General features: G+C 34.8%; 1 protein-coding gene and 1 pseudogene across 2 annotated transcripts in view; both read left to right on the forward strand.

Annotated features, from left to right (window-relative positions):
• Positions 1-26152, forward strand: part of LOC141585272 (protein SET pseudogene) — a 300212-nt pseudogene extending 274060 nt beyond the window's left edge.
• PDE4D (phosphodiesterase 4D) overlaps positions 9973-27708 on the forward strand; it is a 1196841-nt gene continuing 1179105 nt past the window's right edge. For both annotated transcript variants that reach the window (XM_039459969.2, XM_074393064.1), the window contains exon 1: positions 9973-10063. In XM_039459969.2, the coding sequence (XP_039315903.2) occupies positions 10022-10063 (42 nt within the window). In that variant the 5' untranslated portion in view covers positions 9973-10021. The remainder of the gene's footprint in view (positions 10064-27708) is intronic.

The raw sequence follows: 27708 nt of genomic DNA on the forward strand, positions 1-27708 counted from the left end.
GGCATTTGAATAACTTAAAGAGAAGTGTTCACAAGAGCAGAATAACTCAGAACAGGCTTTGAGGCCATTAGGTGCATGAATCACTTGCTGCCTCCTTGGGGGTCCCATACCAGCTATTCTAAGATTCTGTCAGAGCACTTAGTGTATTGTGTTGTCTCTGTCCTCCACTAGACTGAGAGTTCTACGTGGAGAGAGATTTTTATCATATTTATCTCTGCATCCTTGGACCTTAGCACAGTGCATTACATACCACAAGTGCCCAGTAAATGTCTGGCGAATGAATTAGTAAAAGAGATTGCTGTTATCATTTTGGAGGAAGACAAGGGAATAGAATGATGGTTTTATATGGGCATAAACTGCAAAGGAAATGATTTGATTCTTTTCCGTCTAGAGACAAAATATGCTTTTCTTCTTATAATTCTCTCTTCAATTCAGCAGAGATCAGAAAACATTTACTAAAAATATTTTATGCTGTGATTGTATATATAAACATGAAATGTTTTCTAACCTCAAGGGACTTACGAGTCCAGGGCAAAACTGGAAGTGACATAAAATTAAACAGATCATTTTGATGTAATTTGACAAATATACTGTGGGAGGCATTCATGAAGCATTATGGAGGGAGAAAAAAGGGATATTAGGTCAGGCTGGCAGTCGGAATGGGTCTGCAATATCGGGAGAATCAGGAAAATCTTCCAGGAGGAGATGATACCTAAGTTGAGTCTGAAAGTAGGAATTCCCAAAGAAAGAAAGAAGAGCATGACTATGGGGTAAAGGAAGAGGTGGGAAAATCCAAGACAGAGGACATGGAGGTGATAAACCATATGATGTATGCAAAGAATTACAAGTGGTTCATTACAGCAAGTGAGTGAAACAATGCTGTGTGAGAGGACAAGGGATGACACTGTAAACAGCAGCGTGTGACTCCTACTTACCATGTAAAGGAAATTGATTTGGACTTTATGCTGTAAGAGATAGGCAGCTATTGATAGATTTTAAGGTGGACTTGAAGTAGGCAGTGTTGGTGACAAGAACAACCATTAGAAAGTGCCTGAATTTGTGTAGATAAAAGTCTAGAAGACTATAGTAGTGGTAGACCCCTCTCAGTGTATGAAATATGTATGTTGGAGGTTAAGGCATATACGTGGCAGCTAAAACAATAAAAACTAAAGGATTATCAAGAAATATAGAAGAGAGGCTCCCAAATGCCAATCAACAGTATGGTGCTTTTGACCCTTCATGATTATTATCTGGCGTATTGGTCAAAAGTAGATTCCTGAGTACCTCTCCTCGAAGTTCTGATTCATTGGTGGAGAGTCAGCCATCTGCATTTTATGGCATTTCCTAGCTAATTTTGATATATCATCACATTTGGGAAATGCCCATAAAAGTGATATCAATGGTATCATCCATATTTTAGATGTGGAAAAAATAAGAAGACCCCATGAAGTAGAAAGAAGTAGAGCAGTCGGTTGAAGAACCAGCAGAGGACAGAGGAAGAGGGAGTTTCTAGAAGGAAAAACAATGTGATGCTAGAGAATTCTAGTATGATAACTTGTGAGGAGTTTATTAGATTTTGTGATATTGAGGTCTAGGACCTTTAGAGAAAGTAGTTGAAGTGTAGAAGGAGTAAAACTTGGTTGCATTGAGTTGAGGGGTAGACGGTAGGAATAAGGAGGTAAAGAAAGTTAATAGAAATTTTTTTTTTTTCAAATAACTTGATTTTGAAAAGGAAGAGAATGCTATCTGGAGGAGGGCGATTGTAGGGTTATAAGGATGATTTGCTTTTTACAAGAGGAGAGATTCCAGAGAGTATTTAGATCTTGAGGGGAGAGAGCCAGTTAGAATTAGAGCAGATGGGGGAGGAAAAATAGGTGAAGGCAGAGGACAGGACTCCTCACAGGAGGAGAAACACCTCACTCATCCTCTCGAACAGGAGGAAAGAAGGTAACGGAGAGTAAGCTGGGTGAGGAAGGAAGCCAAGGCATAATTTTTGATGGGATGTTCACAGAGACATTAAGAGGCAAATAGTTGAAAGAGTACAAAGTTTGTCGAAACTAAACCTAGGTAAAGAGCCCTATTGTTAACTTATTATTTAAAAAATATTTTTCTTGAAAATTGTGACGGCTTTTTCTACCCACATTGCATTTATTTTCCACCTTATAATAATGTGACCCTATTGTGTAGATTGAGCTCCTGTTGGTCCTATAAAACCCAGATCTCTTGCTTGCTGATTTAGTTGTTTATTTGCATCTGTCTCACGTTCCATGCATTTTGCATTCCCGGAAACTAGCACAGGCAGGGAGACCTCAACAGCTGATTGATTTCCTAGGTGGAACCTGAAGATTTTCCTTTTATAGACACCATCACTAGATCTGAAAGAAAGAGGCAAGTTAATTGACACCCAAATGGAGGACGAAAATAGCAAAGTTGGGGAGAACTTAATTTTAGCCTTCTATTTTCCTATTGGGCTTTTCTCTAGTCTGCAGATTCCCAAAAGACAAAGGCTGACACTGGGTGTAAAATAGATGCATTCAAAAACAAATAAATGAGAAAGCAATTTAACAATTCCCCTAACAAGAAACTAGCACTTTTGTTTGTACTCTGAAGTAAGACGAGATGATAAATCAATTGTTTTACGTTCACTCAAATACTTTCTTTTAATCTAACTTTTAAGTATTTTTTCGAAGGCTTGGAAATTTGAGAAGCCAAAAAACGTAGAAATGAGACAGAACTACCCAAAAAACTGTACCTAAATATAACTGCTAATATTTTGCTAAACTTTTAAAGTCTTTTCTCTGTGCATAACATTTTATAGGGTAATACTACATATACAAGTTTAATCCTGCCCTTTTCACTTAATATTATAACACAAACTTTTTCTCGTATATTGAAATGTCTTTCAAAATATATCATTTTAATTACATCATGAAGTTTCTCATATTTTATTTAGCAATTTCTTTACTATTTGATATCTAAATTGTTTCCAGATTTTCATTATTTTAAGTGATACTGCTAGAATACTTTTGCATACAAAGCACTTTCTATATTACAAGTTACTTCCTGATTTATGATATAAAATTGTACAATACCATTAAAGCTTTTGGTACTTATTATCAAATTCCTATCCAAAGACTTATGTCATTTGGAAAGTTAATGAGCAATATATGAAATGCATATCTAATTATATATACACCAATTTCAAGTATTTGATTTTTAAAAAGTAAAATTTTTAAGCAAGACAAATCTTGAGATTTTAATTGTTTCATTCGTAAATAATGAGATTGAATGTATTCTGCATTTTGATATCATTTTATTTCTAATTTTGCAAAATTTCTACTTATCAATTAAAATGTTCATTTTTATGGATTGATACCTCTAATTTTTAATATATTTTGTAAGTGGGACAATTTTATGTTACATATGAATGCTATGGCAAAGGCAAAAGAATGATAATGAATTGCTTTCAAACTTTATATATATATATATATATATATATATATATATATATATATATATATATTTTTTTTTTTTTTTTTGGAAATGGAGTCTTGCTCTGTCACCCAGGCTGGAGTGCAATGGTGTGATCACAGCTCACTGCAGCCTCCAACTCCTGGATTCAAGTGATTCTCCCGCCTCGGCATCTTGAATAGCTGGATTACAGGTGTCTGCCACCACACTGAGCTAATTTATATATTTTTTAGTAGAGACAGGGTTTCACTATGTTGGCCAGGTTTGTCTTGTCTCAAACTCCTGACCTCAGGTGATCCACTTGCTTTGGCCTCAGAAAAGGTTGGGATGCCAGTTGTGAGCCACCACGCCTGGTAGACAGGACATTATATTTTTGAATCATACAACTTGCAGTATGGAAGAGAGTTTACAGTGTACCTTATTCAACCGTGTATTGTTAGTTCATTTTCATATTACTCTAAAGAACTGCCCAAGACTGGGTAATTTATGAAGCAGAGAGGTTTAATTGACTCACAGTTCTGCATGGCTGGGAGTTCTCAGGAAACTTACAATCATGTCGAAAGGCAAAGGGGAATCAAGGCACCTTCTTCACAAGGAGGCAGGAAGGAGAATGAATGCAGGAGTAACTACCAAGTATTTATACAACCATCAGATCTCATGAGAACTCACCATCATGAGAACAGCATCGGGGAAACTGCCCCCATGATTCCACTACCTCCATTTGGTTTCTCCCTTGACACGTGGGAATTCAGGGGATTATAGGGATTACAATTCAAGATGAGATTTTAGGTAGGGACACAGCACACCATATCAAACCTTTAGTTCAAGAAGCAGAGATTAAACCCATAAAACAATTATTGGGAAAAAAAGTTAACTAGCAGACGATTTTGTGGTACAACATACTTTCTGTTATTGGACTTCGGAGTAAGTAGAAATCTGTGCGACTTGGAGCAGCAGGGGAAGTTGTTATTAGAAAGAAGAACTTTTGCTGGACTTTGAATAGAAAGAGTTCAGTAAAATGAAGAGAACAGCAATTAAAGGATATGAATCTAAGGCCAGGAGGTAGAAATGGACATGTCTCAGGTGCTGCAGAGTTTAGACCAGCCTGAGGAGGGTAGAGGGCTGTTTTGGGGAAATAGAGTGTGAGATGAAGCCAAATTAAACATGCAAATCACAGATCACTTTACTCTTCTAGTTGAAACACATCGTTCTGGGGTTCCTACTGAGCATAAGTTACAACCTGATTATACAAGGCCATCCTTGTAGTTTCATGTAGATTGCACTGATTTTGGCAAGTTTTAAGATTTTAAACTGCGGGGAAGACTGCAAGATATATCTGGGTTGACTTATGAAACTCATTTTAGGAAAATCCATGCACAGGATAGTATCATCAGCTGGACACAGGACTGGGCATGGAATACAGAGTCCTCTCATTATTGTGTTGTCCCGGGCAGTTCTGTGATCTTAGGCTACTTATGTTCTCTATACTTCAATTACCCTATTTGTACCCAATGCTTTTCTAGATCTTAGATTCTATAGCCTCTAGCAAGAGCTCTGATCAATCATAGCCTCAGATAAAGAGCACCCTAGAGAAAAGAGAGAAAATCTAAATAGCAGGAAATCTCTATTGTCATCTTTAGATCTGGACTAATAAGTCCTTTGTTTTCATTCACAATTTTAGAAGGAATGAGGAGGTATCTGGAAATTTTTTCCTTTGTTTCTACCACAGATGTAGCAGAGGGCCAACAGAAGCAGATGATCAAGTTATTTATGTTATGTGTGTAGAGAGCAAATTAGTGGACATTTAAGAGCCCAAGACAATAATTCAAACTTTCCCATGAAAAAATCTGTTTTTACATCCTTGTATGTTTCTTTTCCTTTAACTTTTTGACTATTTAATTATTGCACTGCCTCCTCCCAGTTTCTTTCCTGCAGCTACTTTGGTGAGTAAACCTTGATAAATTAAGACCGTGTTTATTATAAATACTCCTTTGGAGTTGTCTTTGATTTTGATCAAGCTTCTCTTTATATACATGCCACATGCATTCATTCTTCATTTAGATTAGAATCCAATTAAGGGAAGAAACTGCCAAGTTTGGTTTCATTTTTATGTCAACTTTATGCAGCCCTAGAAAAATCTATCTTTTGATGAGTTGGAGACAGCAGTAAATCAGAGACAGAGCTAATCCATTACACCTTGATCATTCATAGGCAACTGCACCCAAACAATTCTTTCCCTTCGCATCAAGAAAGTGTGTTGTTTATCTAAGAGCTTAGTACTGTGCCTGGCACATGTAAGGTTTTTGAAAAACTTTCTAAAACCAACAAACTTTTTAAAACCAATGTATCTGAGTGGCTTCATAATTCAGCAGTCACTACATGAACTGATTTACTATGTAGAAGAAAAAAATATTAGTTCAAAAAAAGGGGAAAAATAAAGAATTCTTTTTAAACACATGAAACATGTCCTGTTCAATAGCTTCTCTAATATTTGTGGATTATTGGAACCCCTTTTGACTCTTATATTTAAGGGTGTCATTCTGTTTGGGGACATTGACTGTTTTAATGCATAGAATTATATTTGCAGGGAACTTAAAGTTCCCAGAAAATTTTCTGAGACATTATCTAATTAATCCCCATAACAACCCTGTGAGGTGGGTTGTGGAAATATGAGGGAAAAAAGGATAGGGATTTTCCTAATACCATACAGTTTGTGTGTATGATGTAGCAATAAAAGTAGAACTTATTTTTTCTGATGACCAGTCCAAGGCATTTTCTACTCCATAAATCTTCAATCTCTAGAATAGAACCTATCTTAATTCCCTTATCCTTGCATCAACACAGCACAATTTATACAGGTGCTCCAGCTCTAATTCCATCTCTGAATATTCCAGCACTATCTGTCTTACCCATCTCCTCTCTTCATTTTTATTTCTAAAGTGTTCTCCCTGCAGGAGCTGATTCTTGCTTCTTTCTAATTAACGTTATGTGGAAACTCCTATCATAATGAAATTGCACATGAGTGTTCTCTCGCCTGGCTTTCTTCTCAGTGTACCTGGAGGAAGAAAGCTTTTCTGCAGTCTCACCACATTATCTTTGCTGAGAGAGAAACCTATAGGAACTAAGATAACTGCCTTTCTAAGAGTCAGCCTTTTTATCAAACATTCTTTAGTTTAGGCTCAGCTTTGACATTTGTAGAGGTTACCACTTGTTGACAAATAAAAAACCTAAATAAAAAAATAAAAACAGGTTCATGCTATTGGCAGCAAAGTCCTATGGAAGAGTAGTCAAAAACATGGACTTTAGAGGCAGACAAATCAGGTGCGAATCCTGGTTCTGCTATTTCCTGGGCAATTTACTTGATTCGTTGGTGCTGATTTCCTCTTTTGTTCAATGGGATAACATATTAACAATGTCTACCTCACAGGATTATTGCAAAGTTTAAAGATAATTATAGGTAATTTTTTATGGATAAATGAATTAGCAGAACATGCAATCCACTTAATAGACTGCAGAGCAAACCTGTGTGGCACATTTGCATTTCTTCTTCATCTCCACTCTCCTCCCTGCCCTACACTGGGGGGCTTTGTGCCCTGGAAGACCGACCAATGAAATGTACATCTTCCTCCTTTGCCCTCCTACTTGCTTGCATTTGGTTAGTGAGAAGTCCTAGCAAAAGAGAGATGGAGAAAAGAAAATGAGACTGCGTGCATCTTCTTATCTCTTTCCTTTTGGGGGTCACCTGAGGCTAGCTGTGTCCCAGAGAGGAACTTCACTTTTCAAGGCAGCCTACTCTGTATGATGCTTTTTCCTAGGTATGGGCAACCCATCCCTCTTAGGGTAAAAACTTCGCTGTTGCTAGTTCCAGGTACTGTGCCATCCTTTGCAGATTCCTCTACTGTAACAACATCTCCTCAAACAGTCTCTTTGATAAACCGGCTGTAAATGATCCTAATATAAGTATGCTGTCTGTTTATTCCTGGACCTTAACTGATAGATTATTCATACTGGTTAGTGGAAAGTAGATCTGCCTACAGACATATTATTTGAGAGAGGTTAGCATTTTTAGGAGAAAAAATAAGAGTGGGCAGTTGTTGCTTGCCATTTGATGCTAAGAGGAGAAGAAGGTAATGATGATGGATGATGATACAGAAATGATGATGATGAGCTCCATATACCTCCTATGAGCCAAGCATTCTCCTAGACAATCCTTTTTACCTCATTTATTTTGAAAACACATATGTGTGTTCTTATCTTTCTTTTGCAGATCTGGAAAAAGTTCAGAGGGATCAAATAATGTACCTAAAACTACATAGAATGCCAGTGGAGAGCTGAAATTTCAAACTATGCCTACTTGGTTCCATAATCTATACTCTTTTAGTGAGGCTAGGTGCCTCCTAGCTATACAGGCTGAGAAGAGCCATCCCATCATCAGTCAGTTTTCAACTGAATCTCTTTGCCTATTCAAATTTCTCTTAAGTTCTAAATTCCTGAAGGAAAGTATCTTTTAATGATGGTATTCAAATGATTTCAAGGCAATTTTTTTTTAAAACCTGGTTAATTCAGCAAAGCTTATGAGGTCAAATCCATTATTTGTCTGATTTGACTGATTTGTTAACTATTGAGTCAGTAACCCAGTAGGGCAACTATTACATGGTTGTCCCTAAGACTACTCCTTAAATACTGGATGAATAATTAAACATTTTGAATAAGTTTTTCTCTGATATTATGTAAGCTTCCTACAGCTGTTATCTAAAGTTTGTTTCTCCCTAGATATGGAACATTTTGTTCGCAGTTTGTATTATTTCTGTCCAACTCTTACATGAAATGAGTAACAGAATTCTGCATTTTCTGAGACCTATAGGATACTAATTTGTAAAGGTGACTCAATTCCTCAGGGTATACTAGCTGAGAACTTTCCATTTGTGGATCAGCTTCTCACTCCAAATCCTACTTCTTAAAAAAAAATCCATACACACTCAGAAGAACAGTATTTATCTTAGCAACTCACATTTGATTGTGCATTTTTCTTTAATCTTGAGGCAAGCATTTCTATCAACCTTGGAACAAGGCTTTGTCCCTTGTTTCCTTTTGAGTCCCCAAGTTGCACCTAGAGATATTCTTAGCCGTAGTGACCTTTATTTCTCTGTTTCTACTTCTACTTTGCTGGTGTGGGACCTCTGACCCCCCTCAAAGTGTCTTCCTTTTATTTTGAGAAGACTTGAGAGGGTGACTCACATATATTCCAAACAAATATTTTCAGCCTTTAAAAAGTTGTGTTCCCTACAGTCTTCTCCACTTTCATTTTGTATGCTTTTTCAAAAAAATTATATATGGTTACTTTGTTTTTTTTTTATCTTTTAAATGTATAATTTATACTACTTAGTACTTTAATATTTTGGATCGTTTCGGCAGAAGCAGTTTCTTCAGACCTTGTTCACTGTTACTCTTTTCCTTAAGTCTCAGACACATGTTTTTTGAGAAGCTTAGAACAAACCCAAATGATAGAACGACATGCTGCTGTTAGCATCAGCCTACACCTACAATATTAGCCTAAACCTGCAATATCAGAGTTTTCGTGGTTTGACCAAGCCTTTTATCCCCTTTCCCTTATGGTAAGTTCTTTCAGCCCACATGCAAATATACCTTATACATATGTGGGCTGTGTCCAGATATAGCAGAATGTCATCAATGAACACAACATATACAGCTGTTCAATTTGTTCTTTCCTCAAAACTCAAAATGGAGAATCTCCATTGTAGTGTCTAGGAGAAAGTGAAGATTAGTTAGGTAATGAGGATATCAATGCCATTCAAGTGGCAATTACTCTGGAATATTCCTTGAAATAACAGTTACTGCTTTACAATTATTGCTTATACTTTTTGTTTTCATCTTCTCAAACATTCCTTACAACCACTTGGAACTAAAGGTGTAGAGAACTCACTAAATTTACTGAAGAGTCATTGGGTTGGCTTCAAGGTACTATTTATTATTGTCAGTGAAACAAGAGGCAAAGATGCAGTGGTTTAGAGGGCTCTTTTCTTCAGATGTAGTTAAGATTCCTCCAGCAGTGGATCACCTTAGTGATTCTTTAGTGACAAATTGTTGAGTCCCTAGCTGTCCCAACAAGAATCAACACATACACAACTCAGCTTGCGTCTTTATTTTGTACACATAACTTTAGGTATGGCTACCATATCTATTTTTTTTCAGCCACTAAAAATGTAGACTTGAATATTTAATGAAGAAACAGATGGTGCTTGAAATCTGTAACTTACATTTAACAAAAGTTGTTTTGGAAATGTTGCTTTTGTATTTTTTTATTGCTTCAAACACAGCACCATTTTAGCCTGTTCCAATGAATTATTTAAGAATTTCTGTCCTAGTCTAAGACAGCATTTCAAAGTGCACATGTTAATTACATACTCGATTAAACATTTCTTTCCTTTTCTTTCCAGCATTCCAGTTGGCTTTTGAGTGGATACTTGTTGCAGTGAGAGCATCGACACTGGAAACACTAGTGCCAATTTTAATTACTTAAAACACCACAATGAAAAGAAATACCTGTGATTTGCTTTCTCGGAGCAAAAGTGTAAGTAACTTTTGTTTTCGTCTATTTTCTAAACATGTGTACCTACAATAGTTTACTTTTTGTTTCGAATTTTAAGACTGTGCTATCATGATTAGGCTTGTGGGAAACCTTTAGTTAACTTTCAGTTCTCTGACTGTACACAGCTTATTAACAAATGAAGATTTGTTTGTCTGTGTGGCCTGGTTAGCATTTGATGAGAATTCTCTTTCAGCTAGTTTATACCTTACCATTCATTCATACAAGTCTATAAGCATGATATTGAACACTCTGATTTTTTGAGTGTATGCAGAAAATATATGATTAAAACTTATAATATAAGGAATTTATGTCTTGAATAGGAAACTTTCTGGGCAAGTCCAAAAGCATACATTAAACTTATGTCATTAAGTACTTCAATCAGTCACATTCTAAAAGTTCTTCCCTTCCATGAAATTTCTACCCTGGCATGTATCTCTAATTTCCTCTTTTAATCTTCCTTGTAAACATTTTAAAGTGGACATCCTTCGGGCTCTACTAAAGGTTAAGCCTTCTTTCCAATTACGTAGTGTTCTTAAGTTACCACAGTCATGAACTTTTAAAATGTATGTTAGTTTATGGAAAAAAACAAATAGAGCATCTCAAAGAAAGCTACCTAAGGCTAGGATGAAAGCAAACTGTTATTTCCATCGAACACTAAGAACATATCCCTTTGTTCATTTGCCCAAGGGGGATAAGGCATCCAAACAGATATAGTTGTGACGTAGGAACATTCATTTGAAGGTATCAGAAAAACCCCAAATGCAAACCCATTTCTCTAATATGGGAGCACTTTGAGATATAACCAGTGATTCTATGGTGATGGCCCAAGGCCATCTTTCATTTTTTCCATAGAGTTACCATCTAGCTTTTAAGGGTGAGGCATGAGTGTGTGCAAATAAAGTATAGTATGCACAGCTGGGTTTGTTAAAAAATGAGGATATGCTAAGAGATATGCCAATCCTTTTACTGAATACTGTGTTTAATAAACAATCAAGAAAATTCAACAAACTCTGAGGAATTGTTCAGATTTATTTGTTTTACTGATTGGTGTTTGGTGGTATGGATTATTGCATAAAAGAATGGTCCATTGCTTTGAGCCTGGAATTCCTTTTATAATCATACAAAATTGTTCATTGTAATAGGAGGTGACCTGCATACCAATTGCCAAACTGCAATCACATCTTTCTCTTACTGAATTTTCTTACTACAAATTAAATATGAAAGCAAACTATTCACATAATGTTTTCTTCTTTTATTGCATTTCAGAGACATACGATCTAAAAAAATGTAAAGGCAAAATGGAGAATATTTTTAATAATTACGAATATGTCATTAACCATTGCCCTATTCTTAGAGGAAAACTTCCTAAAAGCAAATGATTAACTAAGCCATGACTTTAAGGAACTGAGAGTACTTAATGATGCTTGGAGATTTCCTATTCGTATTTGTTTAATGCAAAAAAATTTATCTTGGTGAAAAGGCTCAAGTTTTCCAGATTAAGAGAACTGATTGCCTACATTTGTCCAAATATACACAGTAGAACTCTTATTTCACTACTTCTTCGCTTCTTGAAAATCCACTGGCATAAAGAAAATGCTTCTACTTAATTAAATGACTTTAAGAAGAAGTTAATGTTTATTAGAAAAGAAGAGCCAAACTTACTGCCTAGTTAGAAGTTGTCACTTTAGGACTACAAAATTTTATTTTGCTCTGGTCTAAGCATGTTACCCCCTAACGCTTAATATTTTGCCATAATGTAACCCAAAAGTGTGTTTCCTGTGTTTGGTGAAGAAAATTTAAAGAATTAGTTCTCTTTAGAATCTGAGGATGTTTTTCTTTGGCATTATGACATTTGAAAATCCCCAAAAATTTGAAATTGAAAACAGTCAATGTTCCTCCATACATGCCTCTCTGTAGGTCTTGTATCTTTCATTGTGAAAATTTAAGGCATACAAAAGAGGTAGAAAAAAAGATCATCCTTAAACAGTCACCTTATTTAGTGAATTCCTCTCAAGACTGAGGTTCCAGGGTATCTTGGAAGACCATTTAGTCACTCTTCATCTCAAACAAATCAGATATAAGATATATAAGATGGGTGGTTAAACTAGGTGAGAGTTCTGTTTCCTACCAGTTATGAGTTTCTATGATTCTGTATCATGTTGTGCTCATTCATAAGTTGAATTGAAGACCAGTTCCCAAATAAATATAAAATCAAGGTATCGGGGAAAGAGGAAAATATTAATCAGCTTTGGCTACCATAGCAAAATACCATAACTAGGTAACTTAAGCAGTAATGTGTTTTATCATAATTTGGCAGGCTGGGAAGTTCAAGATCAAAATGCCAACCAATTCTGTTTCTGATAAGCGCCCTCTTCCTGGTTTTCTCATGGCCTGTAGCCAGCTACATTTTCTCTGGGTCCTCACATGGTGGAGAAAGAAAGCAAGTTGTCTGATGCTGCTTCTTTTAAGGTCACTAATCCCTTCATTAGGGCCCCACCTTCATGACTTCATCTAATCCTAATTACCTCCCAATGACACCACCTCCAAATACCATCACATTGTGGGTTAGGGCTTCAACATTTATATTTCAGGGGGACACAAAAATTTGGTCCATACAGGAGTTTGATATTCTTAAAGGATGGATGATTAATTTTAATAAGTCTCTGTCATATTTAAGCCCAAAGGGTAGTGACCAGTATACTGGAATCTGTATGTTCTCCCAATTTGATAACACTGAAAATAATCTGGTCAACATATTTCTCTTCATTTCTTATTTTCTAAATTTTATGTTAGGGACATTCTTGCGAATGATGTTTGAAGTCTAATAATCTCTTCATAGACCTAGGAGTTAATTTTAATTTTACCAAAAAATAATTTTCCCCTTTCTTCACTATTCTTGGTTTGCTTATTTTATATTGTTTTTTCTTAATATCCAATCCAATGACACAGGTCTCTGAAGTATGTTGTCCTATCAATGGATTTACTATGAAACTTTTCAGATGTTTATAAATTTCAGAACTGACTATCTGAGTTATCCTTCTTCCCTCTGCTAATGCCTGCTTTCTTACTGGCTTTTAAGTAATTAGGGGAGGGAAGGAAAGGTACAGACAAGAAAACAGGATATAAAATTTTTGTTATAATAGTATATTTTAAAACCAAGAGTTAAACAAAAATTTTAAGCATCTTTTTTTTCTTTACAATATCCCTATTATTCTCCAAACTCATGAATTTTTATGAATCTTCTCATCTGGAGAATAAACTAGATAAATTTTAATTCTTATTCATTAGTGAATTTTCTTGTGTATTGGATTCTAAACTCTTTTGTAGTCTTTCACATTAAATTCCTAATTTTCCAGTGCACTGAATCATTTTCTTGCTACCAGTGTCAATATATTCAAGATGTCATCTACTCAATTGGATTTGTTAATTTTCTTGAAGAAATTGCCCTTTATTTGACTTAGAATTCATTTGGATGCTCTACATTTGGATAAATTTGTCACTCACCAGATGTCTTTAATTGATGTTCCCTGTTCTTTTTTGAAGAATTATTGTTTAGTGTTCATTCAAAACTGGAAGCAAGTCCTTGGTGTTTTGAAGACACAGGGTATCTGGCACATTCTTTGCATATTGAATTTGAGGCCCACCTAAATAGGTTGTCAGTTTTGAGTCCAGGAGCTAGCAGTCCATCTGGTGAAATTATTCCCAGTAGGCTCCCTAGAATTGCTTATTTTCACAGAAGACTTTAAAAATATTATACAAACTTTATAAACTAAAGTGATTTTATTCTTTTAAAAAAGGCTTTTTTTTTTTTTCATCTGTAGCTTTACATGGCTGAGTTTTTAGAAGCACTCACTCACCTAATGACCCAGGGTGTGTCATTTATGCTATTTTATCTGCATTTCAGTGTCCACCTGGAGAGGGCAGCCAAAAAATAAATTTGGAAAAGATGACACATTTTGTCATGGCACTTCAGAGCTATCTGCATTTATTTTTTCTCACAATTGCTGTGTAAGATAGAGTGTTTTTTATTCGTGTGATTAAAGAAAAATTAACAAATTTCTTCCTAGTTGGGCTTCATTTCTCTGCTATATTCAACCCCACCTAAGCTATGAAGCTGACAAAGCTGTTGCAGCTTAGAATCCTAACCAATTTAAGGATGTAGAAACTGATTTTTTTACTTGTATTCACTCAGTAGGGTCCAAAGAAGGTCAGAGGTGACACTGTAGGTTAAAAAAAAAAAAAAAAAAAAAAAACCTCTTTGAAAAGCACAAAATACAAAACAAGATCAAGTTCCTGCTTGTGTCTTTATTCACAAAAAATTGATAGGAGAAGCTGTAGTTTTAGAGATTTTACTCCTTTGGTCCTTACACCTGCCTTCCAGCTTATTGTCCTTCTTTACAAAGTTCTACAAATATTTACTGCATGGTTACTGTGAGTTCGGCTCTGGGTATCTAGTGCAAGATACGTGTTCTCTCTACCCTCATAGAGCGTATCTGATAACTAAGTTTATTATTTTCATAATTTGTTAAAATTATTTCTCCACCCTGATCACCCAAACCTATCCCGTTTGAATCTTTAATTCTTAGTAGGAAGACTGAAGTTCTGTCTCTCTCAAGTGTCTGTGTACTTGCACATTATCATGTTGTCGGCACCCTGTTTAGTAGGGATATTTTGAGCTGTGAATAATGTGCTGTAATTGACAATTATGCTCATTGTTGCAGAAATGTAGATTATTTCGGAGTGGGTAAAAAGAGTTTTTCTCAGATAATCAACAATAGTATAAGAATAGCCAAGAATATAAATAAATGTGGGTATGACAGGAAAGATCTGAAAGAATAGGGACTGATCAGCAACAATTTGCTTAGAAATCAATCACATGTCACATGACTATTTTAGTGACCAAAGCCAATCATTAAATTGTCATCTTGGAAAAATCTCTCCCCCCACTTTTTTTTCTCTATTTCATTTTTGAAAAATTTCAAGTTGCAGTTGAATTAAAAATGATTATGTCGAAGACATAATTGCATATATTGTACTTACCAGTCTAGACACCACAGATACACAAAAATGGAGATGAGTCTTGTTGCATTGACAATCAGCATTAAAAAATTATTCTTACAGACAAAAGCTCTCTATAACAAGATGAGATTTTGAAGAAAAGCATAATTGGTGGAGTTTTCTATCAGTTGTATTTGTTCTAGAAAAATGTTTATGTATAATGGCTTCTTATTTTTAACAGAAGGTAATTCTCTATTTTAAAATATTGTTTAGCTGTTTTTTTATTATTGAAATGGCAAATGTTTTGAAAGCTAAAAAATGGACTTTAATTAAAATTATTGATGTGTTTACATTGTATCTCATGATCAGCACTTTCAAGGGCAGAACTGGACTGGTCCCTGAGTTGCAATTCTGGCTTTGTATCTGTGCATCTATGTCTTGGTAGAAGAAGTGGGAGTAAAAGAACCATAAGTAATTAGATTTATTATCAAATGCTTCTAATATCTAGCATGATTTTTTTCCAAAGGTAAAATGAGAAAATAGCATAGAAATCACGTTAAAAAAAAAGCAAACAAAAAATCCAAAGCAAACCATCAAGCAAAAATCACTTTAAATATGCTTTACAGGCTGGGTGTGGTGGCTCACGCCTGTAATCCCAGCACTTTGGGAGACTGAGGCAGGCGGATCACGAGGTCAGGAGCTCCAGACCAGCCTGGCCGATACGGTGAAACCCTGTCTCTATTAAAAATACAAAAATTAGCTGGGCATGGTTGTATGTGCCTGTAGTTACAGCTACCCAAGAGGCTGAAGCAGAAGAATCACTTGAACCTGGGAGGCAGAGGTTGCAGTGAGCCAAGTTCACACCACCACACTTAAGCGTGGGTGACAGAGTGAGACTGTCTCAAAAACAAAAACAAAAAATGTTATATAATAATCAATTATGTTCTATACTTCTGCAACAAATCCTTTAAGTCTCAAAGATTTCCTAAATGGAATTAGTCCATCAATAAGCAGATAGCAACTTTATTTTTATTGTTGAAAAAGTCACTTTTGTCAGTTCACAAGCTTCCCTAAATTGTGCAAATTAAAAGTCATAATAGCAAAGCTAAGAATGGTTGGTTGGTATGTAGTTAGCACCACCTTGACCCTGCTTTCCAGTTCTTTCTATTACCCAGCATATGCAATATGCCACACACACACAGGTAGGGATACAGCCCCACTTATAGCACAAGAACTGGCAATAGACATTTAGCTTATAACTCTTTTATGGTCATATTCCCCTCCCACTGCCATTCTTTCTACTCTGTTAGTCTGGACTTCTGCTTTAGCAATATTGCTTCTGTGGTAAGGATTTGACTGTGTTTGCAGCCCTCACCATCCCGAATTTAATCCAATCTTCAGTATTTATTAATCCCTCACCAACTATTCGACCAAACTCTCACAGTTACATCCTACAGAACTGTGCACCAAATGGCACCCCAGCAGTCCAGAATTATCACACCATCAATTCACTTCCAGGTTGGGCTTTAAGATTTGCAGAGAATCTTGCTTTTGAAATTACATTGGCTTTTAGCTAAATGTATTAAAATTACTGAAAAAAATGATAACACTACAGTACTGCAATGAAAACAATATTTTCTATAAATTCATTTAAAACAAGAAACAACACAACTTAAATGTCCTTAAAAATATTAAATGTCCAGCTTTAATTTTTCTAGAAGAGGCCATTACATAGCATTAATTTGCCAGCAGGGTTCTATTTGAACATACCAAAAAGAGACCTAGACATTGCTCAGAAACAATAGTCTCTGAAAGATACTCAGAATAAACAAGGGATTGGAGGAAAAGATGAGGGATCTCCAGTATGTCTGCATATAAGCGCTGAAAAAGGGAAAGATTCCAATTGAGTTTTTTTCTTTGCAAGTGCTCATGCAGGGGTTCAGAACGTGTAATCCTTACCCAAAGTAAATGAAATAATTGGCAGGTAGTCAAAGAAGGCTGTACCCTTGAGTGGGTGGTACTGTTGTCTATTCCGAAAGCATTTATATGTTTTGATTTCCTGAAACAATGCTGGAATGTCCTAATGCAAGAAGGGAGAATTGAAAACAACAACCCTAAAATACAATTAAATATTGGTAAAAGTGACTCAGAATAGATGTAAGTTAAAACTTTCTGACAAGGTTTTCTAGCATTGAAACTCCAAGGCTATGACAATGTATTTCCAAGACTGTATACTTCTTAGAACAGCCTCAGTAATAATTTTTCACATTATGAACATTGCAGTCAAAGAATAGGTTCTTCTTAACCTAACAAATGACTATCCTTTCCATCCAAAGTATAAACAGGATTCTGATTAATAAATTGAGCTCATTGAATCTCTGCCAGGCATGCAAAATTACTGCTTCTGTTCGTTGGACATTTATTGCCTCTAAGAATTGATGGAATTAAAAATAACCTTATATTACTGGGACTTCAGAGAATTAATTATTTAATTTTTTTGCTGCTTTAAACATTAATTTCGTTTCTTTATCCATACATTTCTTTCCCCATACATGTTGCTGGTAAGAGCTATAATATTTTGAGTGGTTGTTCTTTGAAGAAATCTAAATCCATATTCCAATGACAGCAGCTTTGGCTAGCGACTGGCTCTCTGCTGATAACTACCATTTTGACCCTGCAGTTCACCTGTGGTTGTACCAAGCCTGTCTGTCTTTTCATTAACTGAGACCTCTGAATTGTGCCAAATGTGGACAGTGTGGTTTCTTCCTCACTTTCCTGAATTGTAACCAATTCTAGGCATTAATATGCAACCAAACTTTACTAAGTCCTGGGCATAATGGGAGAAAATGATAGTGTAGAAAGAAAACCATAGGACTGAATATAAGAAGTAATCATTTCTGGCATTATAGGACAAACCTAGTCCTTTCTGCTTGGTTACTGACCTACCTGCTGTTGCTCTGCTTATCTTCCCGTAGTGAAATGCCTTTCTTCTTATGTTTTACATGGTTTCTAGGCTCTTTACTCCAGGAAACCTGGGAGAAACCCTCATTCCAAGTTCAAGTAAACAAATAATTTATAAAGATACAACTCTGCCCACCACAAAAACTCCTTTCACAGCATTACACAAAGGCATTTAAACTAAAACATCTATGTTACAGACACGGACCTTAACTCGTTCCTTATAAAACCAAAGGAGCAATCTTTCCTGAAAGCTGGAATAACACCTTTTCCTTTAAAAGAATACTCCATGTCCCACACTCGAGGTATTTTCATTAAGACCTTAGAAAATACTTGGATCAGTTATCAGCCAAGAGTATCCCCATTCCAATAAAAATATTTAAAGACATGGAAAAATCAATGAATCCAGACAATCATCATTCTCACCAAACCTTTATCATTTCTAAAACTCACAGTAGATAATCTCAAATTCTTCATTTTAGTAAATTACAAAATTTCAGCGTGAACTATCTAGCTTCTGATTTAAGCTCAGAGATGTAGAGAGCTTCAAAGAGTGTCTTTTTCATCCTTACTGTAAGGAAAAAGCTGTACAAACTACTCATTCGTGATTTTAAAAAATATATACCAGCAAACTGAGGTTGCAGGGCAATCAGACAACTCAAAAGCTAGAAAGAGACAGGCAGCTGCAAGGAGAAAGAGGATGGCATCATTTGTTTTTCCTTGGGCAGACACCACCAGATGTCATATAAACCAGCAAGATGATTCAGCTAAACATTTTAATGAATGGCTAAATGCTGAGTATGGGCTAGCATGAAGATGTGACACTGGAGATGGCAGATATAGGGGGTACATCCTATAGCAGGTTTTTCCTCCAGAAACCCCACTAGGCACTCGCAGGAAAGACTGGAGAGAACAGCAGCCACTTTCAGAACCACACCCATTTACCAGTGGAATAAAAGAGTTATTTGGCAAAAATTGTAACAACCACCATTGTCTTAGGGAACTGGAGGAAAATGCACTGGTGATGGTGGCAATAAGAAACATGATTGTGGCAAGAAGAGAAAGAAATAATGCTCTATCCCTGGGGTGGGAATATATGCTAGGATTAGCACAACAGTTGAAGAAAGTTGCAGGAGCACTTGTGAAGGCCACATCGCTGATACAGAGGTACACATTGCCTACCTAAGACTGAGTCTTAATCAGAACGTCAAGGAATGCCCTTCCTCCCTGGCCTGCTATCAACAGCCTAACAAGTGTTGAGTATAAATAATATTGGAATATGGCTGAACACTCACTATAGGTCCTGGCATTAAGGGAAGACCCAAAGCTAAAGGGGAAGCAAATCTTAAGAAAATAATGACTGGTGAGCAATTTCACAACCTACTCCTCTTTAAGCCTCCAAAAATACCTGACTTGGTATCTCCTTTCCTACACAAGATATCTGGCTTTCAGCAAAATATTATGAGGCATATGAAGAGGCAAGAGAAAGAACTCCAAAGAGACAACACATACAAACATGTGATATGTGGAACACATATTAAAATTGCCAGACAAGGAATTTAAAATAACTATGATTAATATGTTCAAGGCTCTAATGGAAAAGGTTGAACAGATGTGAGATTGGATAGGTAATTTCAGAGGAAATATGGAAACTAAGAAAAATCAAATGGAAATGCTAGAAATAAAAAACATAGTCAAAGAGATTTAAAAAAAATGTCTTTGGGCTTGTTAGCAGACTTGAGATAGCTAAGGAAAGAATCAGTGGACTCGAAAATAAGTCAGTAGAAATTACCCAAACAGAAAAAGGAGTTGAAATAAAAGGGAGAGAGAAAGAACATAACAGAGCATCTAAGAACTCTGGTAATATTATATGGCATGACATATTCATAATTGAAATGATAGAAGGAGAAGAAAGTAAAAAAGAGGTAGAAGAAATGTTTGAAGAAAAAATGGCTGAAAAAATATCCAAAATTGATGATGAACACTAAATTATAGACTCAAAATCTCCAAGTATATAAAGCAAGATACATACCAAAATAAATACACATGTGCAGAGGCATGTTATATTGAAATTGCTAAAAACCAACAACATAGAGAAAACCTTAAAGGCAACCAGAGGGAGGGAATGATAAATTACCTCAAGAGAAATAAGGATAAGAATCACAGCAAATTTCTCCTCAGAAACATTGCAAGCAAGAAGAAAAAGAATGACATCTTTAAAGTAGTGAAAGAAAGACAAACCCTAGTAACCCAGAATTCTATACCCAATAATAATAGAGTTAAAACAGGAAGTTAAATTTTTCTGACTGTACTATTTAGGTTCCTGTTCTTTCTGATGTCCCCAAAGTAATATGGAACTAGATCTTCTTTTATTTTTATCTTTCCTTTTTCAAATCTGAGAGGGTAAAGATGTTTCTTCTATTCAAGACCAACACCTCTGCTGCCTCAGAGGACTTAGTCAGCTGCCTCCTCCCTCTATAGGCTCAATTGCAATGTTGCTAATCTCTCTTCTCTCTCTCCTTTATACATTGGTTTATGAACTAGACTATCCAGTCCTTTCTGTCACTCCTCTCCATGTATGTCTCTTTTTACAATTCTAATATTCATCTTTTTTCCCTAATATTTATTGATATTTCCTTGCAAGGCTGCATGCTCCTTAAACTATGCTGTTCCCCAAGATTCAGTCATTGGCCCATGTAATATTTTAAGGTATGATGACACCTTAAAGATCATAAGATATCTCCTTTCCTGTCTTAACTATCTTCTATTTGAATCTCTCAATTTCCATATTCAGCTCATATTTCTGGTTTTAGGCTTAGAACTCTAACCAAGTACTTGCTGAACATTCATAACATCTGCACAACATTTCTCGAACTAGATCCATTCACGATTTTTCCTCACCTTTAAACATACTGCTACATATTCTAAATACTCTTTATTATATTTGCTGTCTCAGCTATGGATTGCCTAAAGCAGAGCCCTATGAACCTTCCTTAGCTCCAGACTCATCATCCCTCCCAGAGTCTAAACAAGCAACAGGTGTTACTGCATGTATTGTAGGGTATATATTTATGAGTCCTTCTCATCCCAGCTTGACTTCTCTTTCTACCAGCGCCCTGGGGATCACCTTATTTTTTCTTCCCAAAATGGATCTCATTAAAATATACCACAGTAGTGAGAAGTAATAAAATTATATAGTATATATGGAATCTGCTGACATTTGCTCTGTTATCTGTTCTGTAGCATCTCTACTTTTTTCCTATTAACAGTGTACTAAGTGTTTTAAATCTGTGTCTTTACACAACTGCTTTTGGTTAGAGTTTAAGATCGTCTTTAAATACTGAATTCATAATAAGGTATATCTTGATTGTGTGTGTATAATTTCTATTACAGCCATCATTCATAATTCATTATTTTTAAGGAATAATTATAGCAAAGGCTGATTAGATGAAATGTTAGATTATTTATCATACCAGATGTCAAATGGAATTAAAGTCTAATATGCGTGCTAATGTGACTAATAAGAATAACAATAATAATTTAAAATTGCAAAATGCTTTAAAGTTTCCATATATCATTATAATATTTTCCTATATGCCATTACAACATTTTCCTGTTTTTTTTTCTTTTATAAAAATTTAGAGGTAGGAAAGGCAATTATATTTATCCTCATTTTACAGAGACTCGAAATGAGCCTTTGGAGTCTCAAAATGAGCCTTAGACAGATTGAGTTAGTCAAGATTGCACACCTAGTAATGGTGAAGCCCAGGTGTATGTACTTCAGTTATTCTGATTTCAAATTCCTTACTTTGGTCACTAAACCATGGAATGACACAAATGTAACTGTAGGCATCACTTATATATTAATGTATCTGTTACACCATGTGCCCACTGGAGAGAAATGAACATATTTATAGTCTAGTGTCTATATGTATAACTCTCCTCACAGTTAAATAACAATGTTATATTGTAAACTCTAGATATTTTTGCATTCTACAATATGACAGAAAATGGATTTTTTGTTTAGGAAGACATTTTGATTATGAATGGAGGCTTGTTAGGGATCCCTATTATCCTTTCTTAAATCACAAGGAAGATAAACTCTTTTGCATAATAAAGTATTAGGATTTTTAAACTTGTCCCCTGACTGCTCAAGAGATAAAGTTTGGGGAGAGGCAGTGCTTTGGAGGACTCTGGTAAGTGAATAGATAGAAGAAAGCTTCTGCAGGGATAGAGCCATGTGGCAGCAGTTAGGGCTTAGGAGAAGGAATTACCAATTGTCCCAGTAGCAGAGATGGCCTAGTTAAAGCCTCTTTAGGATAAATGAATTCTATTAACCAGTTTTAAAGATTTGTCTGTTTTTTTTCCCCTCAACCCTTTCTTTAAACTACTGTAATCACAACAGCATTGTAACAATTTTGCCTCTTGATGGAAAAAGAAGGGCTGTGTTCCTACTTGAGACAGAACAGGGGAGAAAGGTACCGAGGGCAGAGTAAAAGTAATGATGACTGTGGAATTGGAATAAATATGCCGAGGAAGCTGGGACAAATAATTAGGCCTGGTGAAGTACATCTCCCTTCAGGTATTTCCCAGAAATACTGGGAAGGGTTCTAAATGTCCCATCGTTATGTGGGGAGATGGCTTTGTTTATTGTATTGCCCACAGAAATCTGAATACATTCAAATATTTTGTGTATTTGTGTGTGTATGTGTGTGTACTAAAGTACTTGGCATAAGGCTATGCTATTTCAAATTAACTCATAAAATAATTTGGTTGATACCATATGCTGTGATCAATATTTATTGAGGGACTTACCAAAGCCAACACACACACACACACACACACACACACACACACACACACACTCTATATATATATATATATATATATATATATTCACTCATTTAATTCTCAAAACTATTCTGACACTAATATTTTATGTAACTATTGTATGATACTATTACTATTATTTCTATTTTTTGATAAACTAAGTACTTTGTGTAAAATACACAAAGAAGCTGATACTTATGTCTAAAATACCTAAAACATATATTTTTGAAATAATAGAATATGAGGAAAAAGTCCCAAAATTTTATGTAGGTTTTAATAATAAAACTGAAAAGTCAAATCATTTTAAAACCTTAAAATTAGTATATGGAAATATTTTGCTCAAAAGTGAATTTTAGACCTCCTGTCTGGATGTGGATATGAAACAATTATTTAGCTTTTTTTTTTTTTATAACTTTAAATAGCTTGTAAGATGGCACCTATGCAAATACCAATTTCTCTAAGATAAGAAGCCATACAGGCCTATGACCTTTTGAACATATCTTCCCAAATCCTTCATTTCTAATTAGAGGATGGTCATTCAGATTTCACTAGATCTAAATCCACAGTGGGATAAGTTTCAATCCTTTCTGGAAAAAATATTTACAAAGCATATATGAGTTTCAGAATAGTAAGAGCTTTTATTTAGTCTCTCTTTGAATGTGTTAACCCTTCCTTCTACCTCAGATCAATGCATTTTAATATTTAATAGAAAAACATTAAATATTAAAATATTGTTATTTAATATTTTAATTGAAAAACGTATAATGTTCTCTAAGTTTTATATTTTTTTTAAATTGAGCTTTCATTGTTTCTAAGATCAATTTTCAATTTGTTTCTACCTTGCACTTGAGTAGCACTAAGATGAATTCTAAAAACTCACAACAGCCTTCATCAATGTTCCCTTTCAGTAAATAGTGTCTCTCTTTGTGCATATTTAGAACAACATAATTTTAAGAATCAACTGTATCAACCTAGAAATATGGTTTATTTTTTTCTCTCTCTCTAAAAACAATTGCAATCCTCTCATATAGTTTATCACCTTGCATTTACAAAGGAGCCACAAAGTTTGTGTATACTACTTTTGCTTAACTATCTAGCTATCTAGCTGATGTATACATCAACAAATGACAATGTGTTCATTCTACCTTTGGTACATGGACTATTATTTGATAAAAAAATTCCACTATATTTTAACTTCCAAAGGTAAGGTGATTTTGAATTATCTAGAAGATAGTTTCTTTATTTCAACAGTTATAACTCTGTGCTGCCAGATACATATTTTGATCCCAAACTTGAAAATATTTTAATGGTTAGATTATTATACTTTACATATGACAGATTTTATGGTTATTTTCACTTAAGCTTTCCTATCTTGTTCTCCTCTTTAAAAGTAAACTATTGGAAGTTTCATCATTTCCATTATCAATACTAGAAATTAAACAGTCAGAGATAGGTCTTCTCAGAATTGACTCAACAGTTTTCTGTGATTTAGTAAGATGTTCTCTTCTGTTGTTTCTTCTATTATGTCATTACATGCCATCTATGTCATTATTGTGTTTCTCTTCATGGTTTTTCTAGATTACTGTAATTCTCTAATCAAGTGCTCTTTATTGTGTGTACAGATGCCTCATTATGATAATACTATATAAAACATTTGTACAGTGCTTTTCAGTTTACAAAGTCATTTTCAGAAACATTACCTTGTTTGCAACTCATAACAACCTTGTACATTAGGCTGTGTTATTATTATTATTGTTTGTAGATAAGAAAATACTTTTATCAGGTAATGGAGAAGGCCTTTAAATGGAAAATTTTCAAATCCTTACCCAAGATCTCTTCACTCTCTTTTCCCTCTTTTTTCTTTGTTCCCTTTTACTCTGTATCCTTGGAATTATGTAGATCAATGTTCAAAGGCTAGCATATCAGTTACTAGCCATTATTACTTTACTAAGCTAAGCCTTATTTGACTCATCCAAAGTAATACAGGTGATAATGACTACCTCATAGGATTATGAAAAATAAACTAGATGAAGCATGCTAGTGTCTAACACAGTACCATTTTACCCATCTGGTGGCATAATATTCTAGATTGCCTATTCCTTACTGCTATGTAAATTTTCTTCTTTTCTGAAATTAAAATAATTATAATATTTAATCCAAATTAGACTCTGGAAAGATCATGGTCAATATAATTTATGAGGAAAAAGATGGCATCAGAAAAGAAAGAAAAATGCAGAGGATAGAGTAAAACTGTGAGCAGTTTTCTGGGAACTACTGTGAAATTGAGTTTTTTAGGCTTTTTGTGTGGATAATGCAAACTAAATATAATTTGCAGGTCCACAAAATGTTAAGTGATATAAAATTATGCTAAAATCAAGAAGAATGAAAATTAATGGATTTTAAAAATTCTTGTTATTGCATTCTCTCACTTTTTTTAAGAATCTGTCTCTGCAGTAATAAAGGGGAATGGAGTATATTTAGTTTATTTAGACTTGGAATGGTTGCATGCTTGTTATCTGACTCAGCATAAATATGTCCTAACTAATAGGGACTTAATGAAAACTTTTTGTTACTATTAATTGCTTGTGGATTAATAAATGAATTTAAAAAATAGAGTTAGACAACTGCCTCATTTCTTCATCTCTTACCTTTATTCAACTTTTCTCTTTGTCTATTCTACAGTAGCAATGAATTCTATCTCCCAGATAGGTTGAGACACTAACCCCAGCAAAAAATTTGTTGTGCTCTTTGTGAGGGAAGAGGTTAGATTAGGATGAATTAAATATTTCAGTTGAAAACCCAGCAAAAAATTTGTTGTGCTCTTTGTGAGGGAAGAGGTTAGATTAGGATGAATTAAATATTTCAGTTGAAAAAAAATCTGAGCAAATCCATGTAAGAAAATTTGAAAACTCCTAAATAGTATATAACTACATGAAAGTTTAAATAATAATAAACACTGGAGGTACATCTTTTGTGTTGTAAAAAATGTAGTTGATCCTTTTCTTTAATGTTTCCTCATTTTTGTGTTTTGCTTAGTCAGGCTTTTCTACTGCAAGATTAAGGATAATTTTGCCCATGTTTTTGAACATTCTTAATTTTTTTCCCTTTTCCCCTAACCTTGACAAACAAATTTCCTTTCAAATATACTAGATGCTTCAAGGATAGCTATTCAAAATAGTTCTTGAAGATTAATAATTCTCCATAGTGAGCTGTCTTATCCATATTATGATAGGTGATCTTATAGAAGAGAAAAAGAATACACGATCCTATAGTTAAAAAATACAATGAACAAAATGAAAAACGTAGTACTAACAAGGACAACAACAAAAGCTCTAGTGGTATACTGAGAAACAATTGCATTCTTTTGTTCTTTTTTCTTTTTCTAAATCATTATGTTGCATGAAATACAGCCATATTAGTAAATATGTACTAACACATACCTAGACATGCACAATCAGCCATCATAGTCATGATTTCTATATATGTGGATTCAGCCAATTGTGGATCTAAAGTATTTTTTTAATCATCTGTGGTAAACATGTGTAGACCTTTCCTTGTCATTATTTCCTAAAAGGGACAGTATAACTATTTACATAGTATTTACATTGTGTTAGATATTATGAGTAATCTTTAGGTGATTTAAAGTACACAAGAGGATATGTGTAGGTTATATGCAAATACTCTGCCATTTTATGTCAGGGTCATGAGCATTAGTGGTATCTGCTGGAAGTTCTGAAACCAATCTCACATGGATACCGAGAGACAACTATATAAATATATATGGCTATGCAGCCTGCTTACTCAGAAGAGGGTTCACAGAAGAAGGGCAGCATGGAGAGATTCATGATACCTTGTGAGGGAAAGTGGAGCCTACAGAGGAATGGTTATTTAGAAAATAGCCAATAAGTTATTTCCAGTGAAGAATTAGAAAACACAGAGATGATGGAATTGGAAGAATGAAGGCATTAAAGTCTTCCTCCTGAAATTACTATGCCAGTGGAGTCTGCTCTAAACCCCTATCTAGTATAACATTCTTCTTCAAAAGATTTTACTTTTAACTTTGTTAAGTCTTGATTAGCTCTCTTGGGTTTCAGCTGTTCTTTCACTATGTCCACACTTTACCTATTAGTATCCTTGAATCTTGTAGCCAGAGTGGTTTGCAACCTAACACAGAAAATATCTATATTGCAGGGCTTTGCACCTGATTGCACAGGCAGCAGTCCAGGCTAAGAGTACCCCTTAATGCTGCAATACCCACAGTAGTCTTTGACAGATGGATCATGCCATTATGTCTGCCCAGAATCTCTGAATAGATTTATTATTGAGGACCATTACTAGACAAAGCCAGTCTGTAAAGATTGGAATAAGTATGTACTTCTTTAGATGTGCAGATATTGATACATGTCCTCAAACATCAGATATAATCAGGGAAACATGATGTCACCAAATGGACAAAATAAAGTACCAGTGATTGAGTCTAAAGACATGGAGATGTGTGAACTTCCTGACAGAGAATTCAAAATAACTGTTTAAGAAAGCTCAGTGAATGTTGAGAAAAGACAGATAAACATTTTTTTTAAAAGGAGAACATTAAGTAACCCACAATAAGAAACAAAAATGGAAATAATAATTTTTAAATTGAAATAATAGTTTTTAAAGTTAAACAGAAATCTTAGAGCTAAAATATACAATGAACAAAATGAAAAATGAAATAGCATCAACAGCAGACTTGACCAAGCAGAAGAAAGCATTTGTAAACGTAAACACAGGGTTGTTTGAAAACATACAGTTGAAGGAGAGAAATCAATGAAAAGGAATGAAGAAAGCACATGAGACTTATG

Source organism: Saimiri boliviensis, chromosome 1, assembly GCF_048565385.1.
Source record: "Saimiri boliviensis isolate mSaiBol1 chromosome 1, mSaiBol1.pri, whole genome shotgun sequence".
In the NCBI taxonomy this organism is placed as follows: Eukaryota; Metazoa; Chordata; class Mammalia; order Primates; family Cebidae; genus Saimiri; species Saimiri boliviensis.